Source organism: Chanodichthys erythropterus, chromosome 19, assembly GCF_024489055.1.
Source record: "Chanodichthys erythropterus isolate Z2021 chromosome 19, ASM2448905v1, whole genome shotgun sequence".
NCBI classification, from domain to species: Eukaryota; Metazoa; Chordata; class Actinopteri; order Cypriniformes; family Xenocyprididae; genus Chanodichthys; species Chanodichthys erythropterus.
In genome coordinates, this window is record NC_090239.1 from 4,445,855 (window position 1) to 4,467,679 (window position 21,825).

At 36.7% G+C, this 21,825-nt stretch overlaps 2 protein-coding genes across 2 annotated transcripts in view; one reads left to right on the forward strand and one right to left on the reverse strand.

The window, feature by feature from the left end:
• Nucleotides 1–21,825, reverse strand: part of glrx3 (glutaredoxin 3) — a 47,694-nt gene that overhangs the window by 8,951 nt on the left and 16,918 nt on the right. Inside the window, exons 2-5 of the mRNA XM_067369113.1 lie at nucleotides 17,117–17,244; nucleotides 7,690–7,798; nucleotides 4,785–4,859; nucleotides 3,321–3,522 (exon numbers count right to left, since the gene is read on the reverse strand). Of these exons, the coding sequence (XP_067225214.1) occupies nucleotides 3,321–3,522; nucleotides 4,785–4,859; nucleotides 7,690–7,798; nucleotides 17,117–17,235 (505 nt within the window). The 5' untranslated portion in view covers nucleotides 17,236–17,244. The remainder of the gene's footprint in view (nucleotides 1–3,320; nucleotides 3,523–4,784; nucleotides 4,860–7,689; nucleotides 7,799–17,116; nucleotides 17,245–21,825) is intronic.
• si:ch211-221j21.3 (uncharacterized protein C10orf143 homolog) lies at nucleotides 17,964–21,499 on the forward strand. The gene is made up of 4 exons (XM_067369921.1): nucleotides 17,964–18,291; nucleotides 18,624–18,755; nucleotides 20,272–20,337; nucleotides 20,791–21,499. Exons 1-4 carry the CDS (start codon nucleotides 18,220–18,222, stop codon nucleotides 20,818–20,820), a joined length of 300 nt encoding a protein of 99 aa, XP_067226022.1. The 5' UTR covers nucleotides 17,964–18,219; the 3' UTR covers nucleotides 20,821–21,499.

Genomic DNA, 21,825 nt, shown 5'->3' on the forward strand with positions numbered 1-21,825 from the left:
CATGACGAAATATGCACTTTGAACTATCAAAAGTATTTTGTTTTGAATGGGTGAAATTAACATGAGGATATTTTCCAACGCTGAACCACACATCTTTGACATGAGGAGGAAGTGTTAGTAGGAAGGAAAAAGCAAGCCAGAAAATCAGCAAATCAAACAGAAATCAGCAAGATCAAACCGACAGCCTGAAGTTACACACAAACTAAAAGACTAAAATGCTATTAAGTTATTAAGCTGTCACTGTGAAGATTTAATGAGTATAACTTGGGTGTACAAAAGCAGAGCATGTTCTTTATTTAGAGCGACTGCTTATCAGCCAATTGTCGATTAACAAAAGTGGTTGTTCACCCTTGTGAAGACTGTAAAAACAGATTATAAAAAGTGTTTGTTAGTTAATGAAAAGCTAATAACTAAATCATGAAAATGTAAAATTAATTATTATAACTAAAAATGCATTTTAGGTCAAAGGGGTTTGCCTGAGAAAAAAAGTTTGGGAATCCCTGCCATACACACAGCACAAAACACACAGAAACCATGGAAGTAGCTGTGCAACGAGAGAAAAACAAAAATAGAATTGTGTACTTTAACTAAATGCACGCTGCACTGTGTCACACCAGCTTCACTGATTGTAATGGGAGATATTTAGATCAACAGGTTAAACAGGCTGTTTTTAAATTAGGGATGGTTCCCAAAAAACAAAAATTCGATTATTCGATAAAAAATAACGTCTTTCTTGTTAAACTTTAATTATTAATTTGTCACCATTTCTGAACAAGCTGTCATTTAGGCAACTAAACAACAAGCATATATTATATTTTATCATGAGGTTTTCTTTTAGTTGAAAACATTAATGTGTATAAACAAAAACATAAAGCAAAAAATTAAAACAAAGCACAAAAGCATTTAAGCTCAAGCAGAGTGAATAATAATAATAAAAATTATAATAATAATAATAAAAAACTGTGCCAATTTTCATACAGAACGTACACACTCTCGAGTCGGCATATGGTTATTGCAGGGTTGCCAGGTTTTCACAACAAAACCAGGGCTGCGTTCAGCCCCGACAAAACGTTGCAAAACGTTTTTTAAACGGAAACAGTTGTGCGTTGAACACCCTGTTCTGATGACGCAAGAGTTACAACTATGGCAGCTGAGAAGGCCATTCTTTGTGTTCTTTTTGAAGAATTTTTAGAGCCCGATTAAATCGGTATAAATACGTGTTTAACACTACAAAATACACTCGATGTTACAGTCACTGTTCTTGCCGTTCAGGATAAAAGAGAACATCCCAATCGAGTGAAGGGATTTGTGGAAACTTCTAATTATTATGATACAACATTTGCCTTGCATTTCAGCATGAAAAAAGACAAACATTTCAGGTGAAGGATAATCAACTTCTTACCTCCGAGACTGTGTTGATCTATGTTATTTTTATTGTGAGTATTAGGCTTATCTTTATTGCTGATCACTGCCGTTGTGCGATATTGTAATATTTACTATTATATAATCAGAGGAGTATAGAAAAATGTATTAAAGTGTCACTTCACAATACAATAGCAAAATATATAAGTATAGCATTTTTTTGTTACATATATGTTAGGTATATATACCCATTGTGCGAGCTGTCTCTTTAATACAGCATGGTTTATATACAGGTTGCTGCTGATTGGGCTGACATTTCTGACACACCCACCAAACAAGAGAAAACGTATCTTAAACCCATTGCATACCATTTCCAGGAAACATGTCGTTCAACCTGGAAAACGTAGCAAAATGTTGCGCACCGGTTTGAACTTGAACGTGCCCCTGTTGCCTGGAAAATCCAGCCTCACCACTGTACCAGCGGATGAGTCTGGTCAGCCACTGAATTAATTCGATTTCTAGGGCGGAGCAAATCCGAGCAAACGGGAAGCGGAGTAAACCAATCAGAGAAGGGTGGATATTACGTTAGCAAAGCGACAAGAGAGTCAACAGAGAAAAGTAAATAATTAATGTGTTTTTGGTCATTTAAAACTGAATTCACGGCTGAATAGAACAAACTCTCGGGTCTCCCGTGCGCAATCTTTGTTGATATTGAAGGGATTTTTGCCGCACTAGAGTGACGCTGTTTGCGTCACTGTAATAAACAAATCTGATTGCATGGTACGGTTTGGAGTTGACTCGAATCGCGACGGAGGGCGGACTGACCAGACTGATATATCTTGTAGAAGAAATCTCAGTCTGGCCTTGCCAGGCAACAAAACCTGCCCAACTGCTACTCAATCGTGTTTCGGCAGGTGGTCCCCCACGCATTCCGTCCTCGTTTTTTGGCGAGGTTCAAACTGTAAAAACTCGCACTCCAGGGGCTAAATATCACATTATTGGGGTCGCTTCAACCCGCGGACATGAAAATCAACCCGCGGCAATGCTGTTAAAGTAGCCCAATTCCGCGAAAAGCTGTGGACTTAACAACACTGGGTTGAAACAATGTTTCAATAAGTCCGGCTGCAGAACAAAAAAACGCTCCACCGACACAGATGTTGCAGGGACACAAAGATAATGGTGTGGTAAGCGAAGTTTCTTACAGCCCTTTCTGTTTTCTGTTCTTAAACCAGTCTCCTTCGATGAAGCATATGTCTCAAGATCATTTTGCCATCATATAAGTTATCTTCTCGGCTCGCTCAGAGGTACAGCTGCGTTTACCTGTCGCGAATGCAATGTTGGACAGCTGGCTTTCCTTATTCGGCCGGTCAGTAACGATGGTTTGGTGTTTGGATTTCATGTGATTTCTCATTGTGGTGGTGATATTTTTCACCCCACAATGCTTGCACATGACATGTAGATTTCTTTGATCAAAAGTAATTCCATTATGTAAGCTCATTTAGTAAGATCACTAAGTACTTCCAAACATTGCTGCGCCTAGAGGCAGATGACGACATTCTGTGATCAAATACAATCAACTTGTTTACACGCTCCACAGCTCCACCCAATGCATTTAATTATAACTGTGAGCTTTAGGATTTATCATGAATTCACTGCATTTATGGCCAGCAAAGCAACATGGCAAAGTTAAAAAAATATTACAGTTAGAATATTCGCGCACACCCTTATTTTTAATCAGCACAAACTCTGGGCCAAACAAGCCAGATTGGACACCAGTCTCAGCACCCTTTTGGTGGAAAATGGGTACCTGTGATATTAGTGGCACAACCAGACACATGTCCTTTGCACTCAAAACAGATGTAAAGTCCATCCAGTTCACTCCACCGCCAACGTTTGCTCTAACTAACCCACTGACCCCGTGTTAATTTATGCGAGTGTGTGTATACGGGAGTGTTTACCACAGCGAGGCTCCTGGGGCGATCCCTTCATGAAGAGCATGCAGGGTGCGGCGCTGATCAGCCTCTTCAATCTCTCGTTGAGATCCTCTTTAGGGACGTCCCCCACCCCGACAGCCCCGCCCCCACTGGACCCCAGCCGCTGCACCTTATTGGTCAGCTCAGGGGCATGCGCACCATCCAACCTGTCAATCTTCTCACCGCCCTGAGGGTTGACGGTAAACAAATAAATAAATAAATAAAAAACACTCAAGAGTGAGTAGTGATAGATTGAGAGGGAGGGAAAAAAAACAGCATTAATTTTTTAGGATGCTTGCCAGTTTGTTTAGATTGTTTGCAGGAGAGAGAGAAAACAGGCCGCAGGCTCTCCTGGTTCTTTGACATGTTACGCCAAGAGAGGGAAAGTCTTGCCAAGCCGTGTGTTTGTTTAACCTCCGATTATTTCTCAGTTGCTTGATTCTAACACAAGGAGATTTTGCAGCTCACATTACTTGATCGTTAAACTCAACCTTCCCAACAGGCTCCGTTTTTCTAACCTCGCCTCCCTCTGCTAAATAAACACCAAAAACTATCACAGCACACCTAACATAAATAAAAGCTGTGTGTACAGAAAAACCTAGATGAAATCTGGCACGAATCAGCATGCTCTATGAAACATAAAGAGCACAGTGTATTAGTGGACTTCATGCTATACAAAAATGAAAGAAAATCTGAAATTAAAACAGACACCATTTACTTGCTTAATAAATTTAGCTGGTCTTAAATTTATTATGCATGGCTCATCATAAGTGCACATTACTGTAAAGAAAACAAATTAAAATCTTTAATCTAAATGCTTCAACTTTCTCCACCTCTGAAACAGCTTTTCTGCTGATGTAATTAAGGCTGTGTGGGTGGGGAAAAATAATAATATCCAATAATTTCATAGCCTAACATTCATGATCCAATCAAATTCAAATAGATAAATCAAAGTCAACATTTTTTTTTTTTCAAAGATAACCTGGTGTATTTCTGTGTAAAAAAGTAAAAATAAATACAAACTCAGATGAACAAATAAGTTTAATTGACTAAGTATGATTGATTCACATTTCTGCTCACAAAATTATTTTTTTGTAATAATTAAAATTATGCCACAAATGCTGTAGACAGAGCTTAATTTCTACTGAACCTCTAAAATTCTGCAAGCAAAAATTCAAGCAAGAAAATGAATTTACCCAAGGAAAAAAAAAAAAAAAAAATTACCGTTCAAAAGTTTAGTGAGTCAGATTTTTTTTTAACCTGTTAATCTGTTAATTACAAGAGCCAGTAAAGACATTTATAATGTTACAAAAGATTTCTATTTCTAAACTTTCTATTCAAAGGTTTCCACAAAAAAACATTGATAACATTGATAATTTTGAATTTATTTATCTATATATAATTTTAGGTCAATCTGAGCCCAGCTGGTGTCAAATGTGTAAGTTTTACCTTGAAGAAGAGGAAGGTAGGAACTGAAGTGATCTCATACTTCTCAGAAACCTCCGGGACTGCCTCTGCCTCCAGCTAAAGAGAAAGAGAGAGAAAACTACTGTACTAATGACCCTTTATAATTCACATTAATAAAACACCACAAACATCAACATGTCAAACATACACACACACACACACTGAAACGGTCATTTGGCTATAAAAAAAAACAAAAAACAAACAAAAAAAAAACATTTAAGACAAAGAAAAAAAAAAAAAGAAAAAAAAAAGATTTTAAATGGAATTGAGAACTAAAACTACACATCTAAACTCCACTGCTGTGATGACAGCCGATACTGGCAGTCAAAATTTAGACAGTTTATGTTGATCTTATATTTCTGATCATCTTAAGAACATTAAGTTCTAAAGGCTTATGGTCGAAATTAGTTTTGTAGACACCCATTTCTTAAAAGAACAAATTCTAAGCAAAGAAAAATGATCAAATTCCGAGCTTGTTCTAAGGAATCCAACATAATTCATTTATATAGATTATAAGGGCAGTTGTTGCTTGAATAACTCTTGTGCTCTGTTGACTCTGTGATGAAAGACAGTATTAACCCTTGACAGAAGGTAAAAAATCTCTCTGCTGGTTTAGCTAAGGCCATGAGGAAGGTAAAGTCATTCACAGCCTGAGGCATTTCAATGCGCTCCACTGGGAACTGGAGCAGAGGGAGGAGAGCAGCTGGATGTGTGCACAGTCACACAGGAAAATTTGCAAGAATAATGGCCATTTTCAAACAGGTAGCTCAAACACCCCCTTGCCATCTGCAGTTGGTCAGAATAAAGTTCTACCCCAAAACTCAGCCATTGGTTGAGCCATCACTGGTATGTGGGCTGGTTTAGATGCTCGAACAAAAAGAGCAACATTTTGACTGTCACAGTCTTGTACAATTTTCAGGGAAATCAATCTATGAATGACGTACACAGTTTTTTCACTGCATTAAACTGAGATAGGAGAAAGCACTTTATTAAAATTACGTTTTTAAATACACAAAAGAATGAAATATCAAATAACCAAAAAATCAGGAATTGATTGGTTCGTTGGATCATTATCGTTTGCTACTATCTAATTTTAAATAAAGATTACGAGCTCGCATGAACTATAAAAATGATGTGCACGGATAAATCATTTGTAATGAACAATGATACTCCACACGCACACACAAAAAAAAGAATGATGAATTTTGATTTCATCATGGGTTAGTTCACCTAAAAATGTAAATTATCCCATGATTTACTCACCCTCAAGCCATCCTCCTATGCGTATATCACTATCTTCTTTCAGACGAACACAATTGGAGATATTTTAAAATATCCCGGCTACATTTTGAAGCAAATAAAAGTGTAACTAATCTTCATAAAAGTAATTCATACAGCTTCAGAGGATTAATAAAGGCCTTCTGAACTGAAGTGATGGGTTTTTTGTAAGAAAAATATCCTTATTTAAAACTTTATTAACTATAACAACTAGCTTCTGGCAGACGGCTGTACGCAACAATTTGTGGCTGAAGAGTAACCTCTGACCCGACGCAATGACGAACGCGGAAGCGCAGAGGATAGAGCAAAACAAAACACTGAAATTTTAAAGAGAAATGTCAGAGGATTTCGATGCAAGAGAAGAGGAGCTTGCGTTTGTTGCACAGCCCTATTTGTTTGAACCGCGAGAGGCGTCTAAGCTTACGATACTCCTACATCCTGCGTCATACATCGCGTCAGGAGGTTACTCATTTGGCACAAGTCGACTTGCGTCTACCGGAAGCTAGTTATTTGAATTTATAAAGTTTTAAATATCGATATTTTTCTTACAAAAATGCATTGCTTCACTTCAAAAGGCCTTTATTGAACCCCTGGAGCAGTGTGGATTTTTTTTTTTTTTTAATAGATGAATTTTTGCCCTCTCCCTTCACTACCATTATAAAGCTTGAAAGAGCAAGAATATTTTTAAATATATCTCCGATTGGGTTTGTCTGAAAGAAGATTATACATTTACACCTAGTATGACTTGAGGCCGGGTGAGTAAATCATAGGATAATTTTCATTTTGGGGTAAACTAACCATTTAAAAACCCAATGGAAAGACTTTAGGGCTGTCAAATGATTAATCGCGATTAATCACATACAAAATAAAAGTTTGAGTTTGTATATGTGTGAGTAATGTGTGTAATTAATATGTATATATAAATACACACATTAATGTATATATTTAAGAGAAATATGTTATTTATGTACAAAAAATGTATTTATATATAATATAAATTATATAAAAATATAAATAAATACATATATTTGTAAATATTATACAAAATATATACATGGATGTGTTTGTATTTATATACACATCATAATTACACACAGTACACCCACATATATTAGGCAAACTCAAACTTTTATTTTGTATGCAATTAATCGTGATTAATCATTTGACAGCCCTAAAATACTTTATTTCTAATTATTATCTAATATGCATGTACTAAGTCATAGGTGTACCAATTTAAAAAACAAACCTTAAATTATGTTATAGGAGCATATTTTTGCTTCCATTATAATTGCATTCAAAGCAGACATCAATTTTGAGGTCTATCATTTGCCTTTTGTAAACTGGCAAAGTAGCATTAAAAAATAATCACTTGGCATTTTTGCAATGAGAAACAAAATGCATGAAAACAATATGGTATATTCAAAGCATGGTTCTGTTGTTTTCAGCAGCCAGAAACATACATTTCTTGCAGCTATTGGTGTGAGGCTATTGGACTCTTTGGGAAATGTTTCTTATATCTGTTGTCTTATATCTGGCCTTTTGAAGTCTGTGTCCTTCGAAGGACGCAGCTATTGTTATACATTGCTGTAAGAGTCAATAGTTCCCCTACCTTCACAAACATGGTGTGTTTGTGCTCTTTGGCTAATTCTGTCATCACGTCGTTCATCTGCGAACACTGCGGGGCCCATGGTGCGTGGAAATGGACAACGGTGAGGGACCTGAAAGGCAGGAACGAAAATGAACTTTCAAGAAACCTGGATCACAGGCTTTGAGATCTAAATTTAGGGAGGATTGTCCCAGGGAAATACACTTCTGAAGCAAATCCATGTACAACTGAATTACTAGTTGCATTCTATACTGTAATGTGGAGAAAATTGATTGTTTTGACATGAAGTAAAGACAAGAAGATAAAAAAATACCACACCAGTAGTAATGCCCAATCACAGAAATCATGAATGCTTACAAAAATAACTTATTATTGGTCTTTTAGCTGATGTTTTTTTCTAAAGTGACTTATTAAAGAAGACATTTTTGGTTTTAAAGGGTTAGTTCACCCAAAAATGAAAATAATGTCATTTATTACTCACCCTCATGTCGTTCTACACCCGTAAGACCTTCATTTATCTTCGGAACACAAATTAAGATATTTTAGATTAAATCCGATGGCTCAGTGAGGACTGTATTCACAGCAATGACATTTCCTCTCTCAAGATCCATAAAGGTACTAAAAACACATCTAAATCAGTTCATGCGAGTTCAGTAGTTCTATTTTAATATTATAAAGAGACAAGAATTTTTTTTGTGTGCCAAAAAAAACAAAATAATGACTTTTCAACAATATAGTGATGGACTGATTTCAAAACACTGCTTCAGATCTTTACGAATCGAATCAGTGACTTGGATCTCCTATCAACGGCTAAACTGCTGAAATCACATGACTTTGGTGCTTTGATCCACTGATTCGATTCGTAAAGCTCCAAAGCAGTGTTTTGAATTCGGCCCATCACTATATTGTTGAAAAGTCGTTATTTTGGGGGTTTTTTGCCGCACAAAAATATTCTCGTCACTTTATAATATTAAAGTAGAACCACTGAACTCACATGAATTTTAAATATGTTTTTAGTACCTTTATGGATCTTGAGAGAGGAAATGTCATTGCTGTGAATGCAGTCCTCACTGAGCCATCGGATTTAATCAAAAATTTGTGTTCCGAAGATGAACGAAGGCCTTACGGGTGTAGAACGACATGAGGGTGAGTAATTAATGACATTATTTTCATTTTTGGGTGAACTAATCCTTTAAGTGCTTCACATAAAATTGATAGTTCATGTATGAACATTTGTAAGGTTTGAACCTGAGACCAGCCCTGATTGTAAAGCACTATGCTGCATCATTGTTACAATTAATCATTTTATTAATTATTTGTCTGTTCATATTAATGTTCCTCTGCAATATCAGATGAACAAGATATACCAGTATTTAATGAAGAGCCAAAATGAAAGTGTAGAAGCAAACTGGGAATGATTGTTGATGTTGCCTAGTTACTTAAATAAAATAAAAATAATCACAGACCTTATTATAAGACATATTCGCCGAAAATATTTCAAATACCCGTTTAAATATTAGTTTTGGCAAATGACATTGACTGATTGATACGGCGGTAAAGTTAGTTTAACGTTTGACATTCGTCAGAAATTCGGTTTCATACCCAATTAAACTCTAAGCACATTTCACGTTTTCAGCCCAAACCAACTCAGATATGCATAAACAAATGTCCTTTGCATTGCACAAGGCTTAATTTCACCAAATAAAATATATAATAATTAGCCCTATAAATCAATTAAACAATTTAACTATATGACATTATGATATCAAACTAATGGTAAAATGTTCAGAAAAATATCCCCTTTATTGCACAAGGCTCCGTTTTTGGAATTAGCATTTCACTTATTTTATAATATTTTTATTTTTTATTTTAATGTATACAATACTGTAAATCCATTAAACCACAACACCATTTGACCTGAAAGTATCAAACCAACTGTAAATTACTCAGAATATTATTCTCTATGATGCACAAGGCTTATTTTCCAGAGTAATAATCTGGTATTTTTTATACGTCTTATTTTCCAGATTATTAATCTGGTATTTCTCATATACAGTACTAAACCCATTTATATCCATTAAACTACAACACCGTTTGACCTAAAACTGTCAAACAAACTGCAAATTACTCAGAATATTATTCTCCATGATGCACAAGGCTTGTTTTCCAGATTAATAATCTGGTGATTTTATATTCAGATTATTAATCTGAAGTTTCTTATATACAGTACTGTACCCATTTAAATCCATTAAACTACAAAACTGTTTGACCTAAAACTGTCAAACCAACTGCAAATTACTCAGAATATTATTCTCTGTGATGCACAAGGCTTATTTTCCAGATTATTAATCTGGTGTTTTTTATATGCATTACTAAACACATTTAAATCCATTAAACTACAACAACGTATGGCCTAAAAGTGTCAAACTAACTGTAAATTACTCAGAATATTATTCTTTATGATGCACAAGGCTTGTTTTTCAGATTATTAATCTGGTGTTTTTTATATACAGTACTAAACCCATTTAAATCCATTAAACTACAACACCGTTTGGCCTAAACTGTCGAACCAACTGTAAATTACTCAGAATATTATTCTCTATGATGCACAAGGCTTGCAACTCTGTGTTTACCGCATTTGGGGAACGTCACACGTGAACCGATGTCTGAAAGCCAAGTATCAAATCTCTCCAATCCTATTGGCCGGCGACAGCCTATGACATCATCATTGCGTGACCCGGATCTATATAAGGAGTGCCTAGAGAATCAGTCAGTATCTTATTGTCTTGATAAGACGATAAGATCTGTTCAGCAAGCAGCCCCGAAGCATGGCTAAGCAATGCAGAGTCTAGTTCCCTGTTCTCAGGGAACCATGGTTACATACGTAACCGGAGACATTCCCTTTCGAAAGGGAACTCATCTCTGCGTTTACCGCATTTGGGGAACGATATTCCCACGCCGCCATGCTTGAGGAGAGTGCATGCCAAAGATGGCTAGACAAACGACAAGCAGTTTCAAAAGAAATGCCAGATAGCAACTCACCCTCAGGTCACACAAAGGCTGTCAGTGACAGCATCCCTATGGCCAATAGCCCAAGCTGAACCTCAAAGAGGCCTTCCGCAGAGAGCCTACCAAAGCTGCTCCAAGGCTTATGGGACCAAATCTTCCAAAGAAAGATGGTCCTGACCTGGTCTGACAGAGGACAAACTTAGTCTTGGCCAACCCTGTCTGAATACAGAGTCTCAACAATGCATTCTTCAGAGAAGACAGCAAGTGAGAGTGACTGAAAAAAGCAGTAAGTAACTCAAACCTACACGTAGAGACAGGCATCCTGGAGAGCAGAACTCAGCTGAGTGCTATGGACCCTCTTATTGAGGGGAGTATACTCTGCTCAATCCTAGGATCTACTCAGCGTCTGATTATTTGCACTGAGCAGGCTGTGTGCTAAGAAATCCTGATAAAGGGGCGCACAAACCAGTCTGGGGGCTGATCCTTAACGGGAGGCCTCATGGAAGCCTGCAACCAATTATTAGCTTAGGGAACTAAGGACTATACAAGACAACCCTAGCAGGGGAGTATAAAGCTCAACCTAACAGATAGACCATACAGTAGGCACATAATCACGGAGGCCAGAGAGGGGCCTACAACATGACAATAGTTCTACATTGAGTAGAAACTCATACATGTCATTCTGCTTAAGTCACAACCCCAGAAGTGGGAGTGGGAAAATCCAAGGGCGGCCTGTAAAGGCCACTCACCTTGAACACCAATCTTGCTGGGAGCAAGAAATAACTACAAGACAGATAAGACCGTAAAGTGCCCACATAACAGTCCACCTAACACAATCCAACAAGCAGTGTACTCAGTAAAAGCACCTTTTACTCTTTAAAGCAAGAGGAGTACAACATACGCCATCATGATCTAAAGGAGGCCCAAAAATGGGCCTACAACTTCAGACAGACACGTGGCGTCAGCACCTGGTGTAGGTGCAGAAGGTCCTTAACAATCTGGAACACGCAGACAAAGGTACCTTGGATTAAAGGTGTGCTCTCCTGAGCTTAACCTTGTTGCAGATGTTGTTACTGTCTCGCTGGACAGAAATTATGAACGTAGTGTTTAATGTCTCTTTCCTCACAGGCTAGAGGCTCAGAACGTGGTCGTCTCTGTTGCTGCCTCACAAGCTGTAGACTCAGATCATGGGATATGTTGTTGTATCTCTGGATGAACCAGAGGCTCAGAACGGTGTTGTATCTGTTAGTGTCTCAGCTTCGCAAGCCGGGACTTGGTATATCTGTTAATGTCTATCCCTGTATGTCTATCCCCACACCTCTCTCCCCTGTGGAAATCATTTGCATAAAGCACAAAGTTGAAAGTCTTTACAGTGTCTTTAAGGTTTGCCAATGCATTTCTCACTTTAAAAACTACCACCAGAATACATTTGGCAATATTCTAAACAAATAGAGACTAAACATGATGAAAAAAGATTGAACTGTCATTCAATTGTAGATTAACAGCTGAATTTGTGCCAGATGTTGCACTACAAATAGCTGTCACTTAGAATACTTATTTATTTGAATAAGTATGAAATTGATTTGTAGTTTGCATCAGTTCTAAGGTTTTCAAACATCATTTTGAATGGATTTGGATGGATCCTTGTGATTTCTCTTTGTTTCACCTATTGCTGCTAAGGTCTCGTGGAATTTTATGGCGGTCTGTGGCCAACCTTAGGAGGTAGTCTCTAGATGGGTGAAGGGCAGAAACTGCCTGTGGACCAAAGAGAAGTCCTGTCCTTCCTAGGCTTGGTACAAGAGGTCTTCTTCTTGCCCTCTAAGAGAGTCTTGATGTTGTCCTTACATCTTTATCTGATGGAGTTGGACAGTTTGTTTGTGTTAGTCCACCAAGATCCAATCAAAATGTAGCAAACCTTTGTCTGCTGTTACGGACAGAGTGGGGCCCAGCCATAAACTGGGCCCTGGAATGTGCTGTTCACTACACCAACATGCAACATAGGAGGCCCAGAAGGCCTACAACTCGTAAACACATGGCATCTGCTAGTGGCAATCATGAACATACCAGTTACCAGTTTTTACTGAGTGTATTTCATGCACTCAGTAAAAACTCCTAAACTCTTAAAACAAGAGGAGTACACACTCCACCACAATACTCTGAGAGAGGCCTTACCTAGGACCTACTCTTAGCAGAGACGGGGCGTGGCCAGTGGCGGTGATGGGCCATACAAAACCAACACAGAACTGTGCCAACATGTAATCTGAAAGGAGGCATTAATGGGGCCTACAACTTCAACAACACATGGCGCCAGCTAGTGGTTATAAAGGGGATAAAGCTCAAAGGGCTCTAAACCCAACAAACAGTTGTGGGAAACTATCTCAACACAACCTGAGCTAAGTCTGCACATTCCAAAAGGAAATGTACAGGAATTTACACAGTTACAGGGGATGAATGAAATGCTATCATGGTCTAAGGGAGGCCTACAAATGGCCTACTACCTCAAACTGACACGAGCATAGACCTCTGGCAGTGCTAAACTGAGCAAAACTCATGACCAACAACACTTGTGAACACAAGCTGCTAAACTAGAAGGAGGCTAAATCCATTAGAGCCAAATAAGAGGAAATAAAGCAAAACTCAACATGCAAACAATGTGAGGTGGCTGATTAAGGCCAACACTAGTCATAACTATTAACTGATGTGACGAGTGCTAACTCAAACTTATTCTAGCTAACACCAGAGGAGAACCTACTCTGTACAATGGTGGCTTTTGTGGCCTGCACAAATATCGTTCTAGCCAACCTAACAAACTTTGCCCAATAACGTTTTCCGACTACATACTCAGGAAAAACCAAGCAGGAACACAAGGTCAATATATTTATACACATAAACATAAACCCAGCTTACCTTCCTGTAGCTCGAAGACCAAAGATTCCTCTTTTCCTTTTCTTTCACAAGGAAGGATGGAATCTAGGGTTCTTTGAAGAGTAAAAGAGCCTCTTTCACTATCAAGCCCTTTGCAGGCCTTTAGAAAAATATTCATCAAGGGCCCAGCCTTCAGCCTGACTGTTTAAGAAGTGCCTGAGTATGTTAAACGAGTCCAAAACCCAGGAGGCGGAGGAAGAAGGGGCGAGGGCAGGTGTGAAGTCACCCTTGCAAAGAGAGGGAATCGATTACCGACGGTGCTGGCGTCTGCGATCGATCACCTCCCAAATAACTTGCTTCTTCCACCTCGGGTCCCGCCATCTTTGTGACTTGCTCCAAGACAGAGGAGGCGCCCGAGCGGCCATACTGGACCTCTGGTCCTGTCTCTGAGCCTCAGCTAGAGATGGACCAGCCTCCTGGCTGACTACATGTTCAGAAAAAACTATACAGGAAAACCAAGGTTGACATATTTTAAAATATAAAATATATACCCAGCTTACCTTCCTGCGGCTCGAAGACCGAAGATTCCTAATTTTCCACATGAAAGGATAGAATCTAGGGTTCTTTTAAGCCTAAAAGAGCCCCTCATTATCAAACCGTAAAAGCGGGCCGTCAAAAAAATAATAGCCATAATATTATTAATCTTGAAATAAAGAAGCCTTGTGCATCATAGAGAATAATATTCTGAGTAATTTACAGTTGGTTTGACACTTTTAGGCCAAACGGTGTTGTAATTTAATGGATTAATATGGGTTTAGTACTGTAAAAAAAACAAAAAAAAAAACAGTAGATTAAAAATCTGGAAAACAAGCCTTGTGCATCACAAAGAATAATATTCTGAGTAATTTGCAGTTGGTTTGACACTTTTAGGCCATACGTTGTTGTAGTTTATTGGATTTAAATGTGTTTAGTAATGCATATAAAAAAACACCAGATTAATAATCTGGAAAATAAGACGTATAAAAAATATCAGATTATTAATCTGGAAAATAAGCCTTGTGCATCATAGAGAATAATATTCTGAGTAATTTACAGTTGGTTTGACAGTTTTAGGCCAAACGGTGTTGTAATTTAATGGATTAATATGGGTTTAGTAATGCATATAAAAAACACCAGATTAATAATCTGAAAAACAAGCCTTGTGCATCATAAAGTATAATATTCTAAGTAATTTACAGTTGGTTTGACTGTTTTAGGCCAAGTGGTGTTGCAGTTTAAATGGGTTTAGTACTGTATATGAGAAATACCAGATTAATAATCTGGAAAATAAGACGTATAAAAAAATACCAAATTATTAATCTGGAAATTAAGCCTTGTGCATCATAGAGAATAATATTCTGAGTAATTTACAGTTGGTTTGACAGTTTTAGGTCAAATGGTGTTGTAGTTTAATGGATTTAAATGGGTACAGTACTGTATATAAAACACACCAGATTAATAATCTGAATATAAAATCACCAGATTATTAATCTGGAAAACAAGCCTTGTGCATCATGGAGAATAATATTCTGAGTAATTTAGAGTTGGTTTGATAGTTTTAAACCCAACAGTGTTTTAGTTTAATGGATTTAAATGGGTTCAGTACTGTATATAAAAAACACCAGATTAATAATCTGGAAAATAAGACGTATAAAAAATACCAGATTATTAATCTGGAAAATAAGCCTTGTGCATCATAGAGAATAATATTCTGAGTAATTTGCAGTTGGTTTGACAGTTTTAGGCCAAACAGTGTTGTAGTTTAATGGATTTAAATGGGTTTAGTACTGTATATGAGAAATACCAGATTAATAATCTGGAAAATAAGACGTATAAAAAATACCAGATTATTACTCTGGAAAATAAGCCTTGTGCATCATAGAGAATAATATTCTGAGTAATTTGCAGTTGGTTTGACAGTTTTAGGCCAAACAGTGTTGTAGTTTAATGGATTTAAATGGGTTTAGTACTGTATATGAGAAATACCAGATTAATAATCTGGAAAATAAGACGTATAAAAAATACCAGATTATTACTCTGGAAAATAAGCCTTGTGCATCATAGAGAATAATATTCTGAGTAATTTGCAGTTGGTTTGACAGTTTTAGGCCATACGTTGTTGTAGTTTAATGGATTTAAATGTGTTTAGTAATGCATATAAGAATATAAAATCTTTATATATCTTTAATCTTTAATCTTTAATAATCTGGTGATAATATAAAATCACCAGATTATTAATCTGGAAAATAAGCCTTGTGCATCATGGAGAATAATATTCTGAGTAATTTACAGTTGGTTTGACAGTTTTAGGTCAAACAGTGTTGTAGTTTAATGGATTTAAATGGGTACAGTACTGTATATAAGAAACACCAGATTAATAATCTGAATATAAAATCACCAGATTATTAATCTGGAAAACAAGCCTTGTGCATCATGGAGAATAATATTCGGAGTAATTTGCAGTTGGTTTGACAGTTTTAGGTCAAACGGTGTTGTAGTTTAATGGATATAAATGGGTTTAGTACTGTATATGAGAAATACCAGATTAATAATCTGGAAAATAAGACGTATAAAAAATACCAGATTATTACTCTGGAAAATAAGCCTTGTGCATCATAGAGAATAATATTCTGAGTAATTTGCAGTTGGTTTGACAGTTTTAGGCCAAACAGTGTTGTGGTTTAATGGATTTACAGTATTGTATACATTAAAATAAAAAATAAAAATATTATAAAATAAGTGAAATGCTAATTCCAAAAACGGAGCCTTGTGCAATAAAGGGGATATTTTTCTGAACATTTTACCATTAGTTTGATATCATAATGTCATATAGTTAAATTGTTTAATTGATTTATAGGGCTAATTATTATATATTTTATTTGGTGAAATTAAGCCTTGTGCAATGCAAAGGACATTTGTTTATGCATATCTGAGTTGGTTTGGGCTGAAAACGTGAAATGTGCTTAGTTTAATTGGGTATGAAACCGAATGTCTGACGAATGTCAAACGTTAAACTAACTTTACCGCCGTCTGATAGACTACCAAGTACAGCTTACAGAAGGATTCATTATAATTATATAAAACGGTCTAAGTCAGCCTAGGGTTCTGATTATGAGACTAATAATATTATTCCTACTACAACTAACGTTACTACTACTACGACTACTACTTCAAATAATAATAATAGTCTTTGACTGTAACTAGGATCCTTGAACAGCATGAATTTATCAAATGCTCCCAAAAGCAAGAGACCATTTTAAAGGACAGCTGATACAATACATTGCAACAGTAAAGCAATTACTCCATGATTCTAATCTATCGATATCATAAAAATCCATTAATACAGATTTACATTATATTTACTTGTGTTTATCTGAGCAGGCCATCGGTTATTACATTCTGCTCGATGAAAATGGCCTCTATAAACGTTTTATCCCCGTTTATGTGTTAGATCAGATGAAAAGCAATGCGAATTGAATTATGTTTAAAGACAAACTTGATCATTTTAAACACTTACTTGCTGTTATTTTTCAGTAATTCCTCAAAATGCTTTAATGATGTCGCGTCCGTGAGGTTCGCCATGCTGCCAGACATTACTAAGCGATCACCGAACCCTCCATCAGGACGCTGTACCATAGCGCTGTACTGACGCAAGACATTATTAAACAATATACGATATCCCTAACATCGAACACATATCCACACAGAGTTATGTAATAAATATTGAGTTAAATAGAATATTTTGGTTAAACACATAAACTTTTGAGTTATATGTAACATATTAAGTTAAGTCACTTTTCCTACACTTTCTTTCATATGTTAAGTGTACAGTATGTGGAAATAACCTGATAATAACCCGAATCAGCACATCTAGTGCATCTTTCACTTGAATATTTTTATTATTACTAACAAAAATTGCACACAGTTACACATATTACCAAACAAATATATCTTAATCTCCAGAATATATCACGTGAATCATTTATGAACTACTTTTGTGTCATTTTGTAACTCGACAGTCTCCACTGACTTTAATTAATTAACTTTTGATTTAGGAGAATGTTATCCACATTAGGATATCCTAAGTATGATCAGTGTGAAATACGCAACAAAATAATCAAAAGTAACCTTAGGTTAACCAATTTAAGTGTGAAAAGTACAAGAGTAGGAACAAATTATAAAAGTTTTTATTTTGAAGTGAAATATTCCTTTAAATTACATTGGCCGACTCAATCGCGCGCAACACTTTCTCGTCGAATAATAATGCTCTATTTGACGTAGACCCGCCTTCTTTTACAAGTACTGTTCATTGATTGGTTGACGCAACTGTATGTCACCCATCTTGAAAGACACAGGAACTATAAGCGGAATAAAAGCAGGGCATGAAGACTCGAGCTGGGGAACTGCAGCATTGTTTTGATTTTCGAAACGGGCATGATTAGAATTACTGTCTTTGTTTATTATATATTTTATAATTATTTTGCAGATGCCTCGATGTGCGATGGATAAAAGCGCCCGGCTTTGGTTGGTTGATACAATGAGTTTTTGATTTTGCATATTTATCCTTATGGGAGTTCTTTGCGGATTCTAGTGTTTTGAATTAAAGCTGTAAAATAATCAATGGATTGCATAAGTTCCATGCAGAATAAGAGAAGACGTAGTGGAGAGTTTGAACAGTGGCACAATCAGGCGGTAAATGTACTTATTTACTAAATCATATTTTGTTAACAATGACTAACTCCTAATTCATGTTTTAAACACGTAAATGTTCATACAGGTGTCTGCTTTGGATAGCATTTGTTTGACCTTCTGTGCTGTTTGCACAGAATGTTGCCCTTTACCAAAAGAGTTGAGTTATTATTAGTGCATATCTATAAACACCCAGCTGATCAACACTGAAAATAGCTGTATGATTTATAGAAACCATGGGCACCATGGCATGGCAGCTGCTTTTGCTCTCATTGCCATCTTATTACATAATTAAGAACTAAAAGTAGTTTAATGCATCTTTCTGAATTTCACAGAAAAGGCCGTGTAGTGGACTGGGTGGCCGTGGGCATGTTGAATATGGTGTGGTGGTGGACACTCCAATGGACACGTGGGATGCCCCAAATCACAGCCCTCAAAATGGACACAGCGCCAGCGTCCCTGGCATGGTATTTGATCTCACACATGCCTGTTCCCTGCCTAGTCGAAGATCCTATTGGAATTTCTACTGTAATTTGGACCCTGATGGATCCTAATGGGATTTTTTTTTTTTTTTTTTGTATAGGATTCGAAATGCACATGAAACAACAAGTCTTTTCCGACACATAGTTCCCAATTGGGTGAAATGCCTGTTATATTTGTCAAGGAATTTACAGAAATGTATCTAGCTCATTATCCCAATCCAAAATAATGCAATATCCAGTTTGATTTTAAATAAATAAATAACTTATTTCCTTTCGGATTGGTTCCAAATCCAAATGGTTTCAACTAGAGCTCTCTCTCACACACTTTCTTCTTTTCTTCTTCTTCCTGTCTCTATTTTCTTCTTGTTGTTCACAGTGTTGTGTCAAACATGTATATTGCTCTTATCTGATGTAATTGTGTTTGTGGAGCATGTGGAATGCGGGGGTTAAAGGTCACAGTCTGTCAGGTGGTCTGTTTTATGGCACTGCCTCTATGAATTTTTCTTTCTTTTTTTTTTTTTTATTGAACTCAAGAGCTAAAGTTTACCATAAAGTGACATTTTACATTCAAATGTGTGTTGATTATGATTTCAATTTTTTACACACAACTTTAGGTAGTGTGTGATGTTGCTGTTTGAGCACAATATCTGCAAAGTTATGACACTCAAAGCTCAATGCAAAGGAGATTTTTTATTTTTTTTTTTTTTTTAAATGCTGTTTAAGGACTACAACAAACGGCTGGTAGGGATTATAACGAGCTTCTTCATCACTAGCCCTATAATTTACATAAACCCCGACCCCGAAACCATGCAACAAAGGGTTTGAGGACATGTTTAGCTGCTTTAGAGAAGAGGAAGAATTGGTGTAGTAGAGTGTTGATGCCATGCCGTCATTGCTGTTAATCAAAAGATTAACATGACAACACATGCTAGTCGATGAGCTGAATCAACTCGACAGCAACTACATAAATTTATCCACTAACCATTCAGAAACGTCCGGTTTCATTCTAAAAGTTGTAACTTCTTCCTGAGTCTGTCCATCAGTGTTGACTCCGGTTTGATCAATGTAAGGCTGAACACGTTACTGACAATCCTCATTTTGGCTGCGTGAGATTCTCCAGCTTTGTTGTTCAGCAACTGAAGTGCAAGCTGTTAAAGCTCCCCCCTCTTTTTGGGAAGTGAGCTGGGAGCAGCAGCTCATTTGCATTTAAAGGGACACACACAAAAATGGCGTGTTTTTGCTCACACCGAAATAGGGGCAAATTTGACAAGCTATAATAAATGATCTGTGGGGGATTTTGAGCTGAAACTTCACAGATTCATTCTGTGGACTTATACATCTTGTGAAAAGGGGCATTATAGGTCCCCTATAAAAAGTAACAATGTTTTTTTGTACCGGTATCCTTAACAGAAACATATTGTTAGTCTTATAGTCTTATTAGTCTTATGTTCATTTAATGGTGCATATCTATTTGAACCTCTATTGTGTTTGGGCTTGTCAGCAGGTATTACCCGCCCCGGGACGTGGCGCAGGACAGCATTGCCCCAGGTGTATGGCAGGTGAACCTGTGAGTAATATTTTATATTGTGTGGGTTGCAAATATTTCCCTCTTTTTTTATGTCATTTAAGGGTTTGACAAGGGAAAGAATGTGTGGATAACATGCCACATTTTATAGTATGACACATTCATCAATTTCCTGTGGAATTTTAACATGCGCACACTCAGTCTACCTACAGCGCTTTCACCGGACGGCGTTGATACAAGCAATATGATTGCCTTTGGAAATGTTTTACTTCCTGCAAATCAATATTTATTCATGACGAGAAAGAAATGCACATTTTGAACGGTTTTCCCGCAGGCCAGAGTACATAGCAGCTGATCTAACCACTACGACACAGGAACAGTCAGCATATATGAATATCATTTTGCGTAGGGTTAATGAACATTATACATACAATGCGTTGGGTGTTGAGTGAAGTTGACCTGTGTCACATCAATGTTGCTCTCTGTCTCTGGCAGGGCCATATAAACCACATCATGAGGTATTGATCAGCATCACAGATGACTCCTGGAGAAAATGAATCGACTGAATAAACGGGGAAGGGAAAAGTGCTGCAGAGAAGCAGTCTGCAGTTTATCCGCACCGTGTGGGTTTTTCCCACATGCTTTGTGCCTTTCATGCATTTTCCAAATCACCTCACCTAGTACTGTTTTAGCTACAGTAGTACTTTTTATTGTTTTGTAGCAATGAGGTTTACAATACCAAGAACATGCACTCCAGTGACAGAAAATGTAATGTAAGATAGTTTAGATCACACTGCAGTGAAGTGTGTTGACATCTTTGCACTGTACATTCTCCAGTGTTGCTTGGTCTCGATTTTCAAGAAGGAATTACTGCTGTAGTCAGTGAAACTAATGCATAAATATTTTTTAGACTATTTTTCTAAAAATGTAAATAATGAAAGAAGACTCGTGGTTAAATACATGTTAATTCAAGTGTAGATTTTTTTTTCTTTATGTTCATGGTTCAACATTTCAGTTTAATTTCATTTGGTTGTTAAATGTTAAAAAATGTATGTCAGCTTCATTTGAAATGAAGGAAATTTTGTAGATATATTGTCTCCATTTTGTTTTATCTCAATGGATTTGTCTTTTTTTTTTAAATTTTGTTTTCCGTTAGAAAATATTTCAATGTATTCAATGGTTTAATCATTTTTTCCCCTTTTTAACCCAGTCCAGAATATTTTTCATTAAAATCTAATTTGATTAAAGCGTTTGTGTTTTCTATTTTCTATCAATTCAGGGTCTTTTATTTATATATATATATATATATAATATATATATATATATATATATATATTATATTTGTGTGTGTGTGTGTGTGTGTGTGTGTGTGTGTGTGTGTGTGTGTGTGTGTGTGTGTGTGTGTGTGTGTGTGTGTGTGTGTGCGTGTGCTGGCCCGGGTGATCCGATCCAAGAGACAAGCTACTGTAGCTCAAATTGCTCAAGAAGTTAATGCTGTTTCTGATAGAAAGGTGTCAGAATACACAGAGC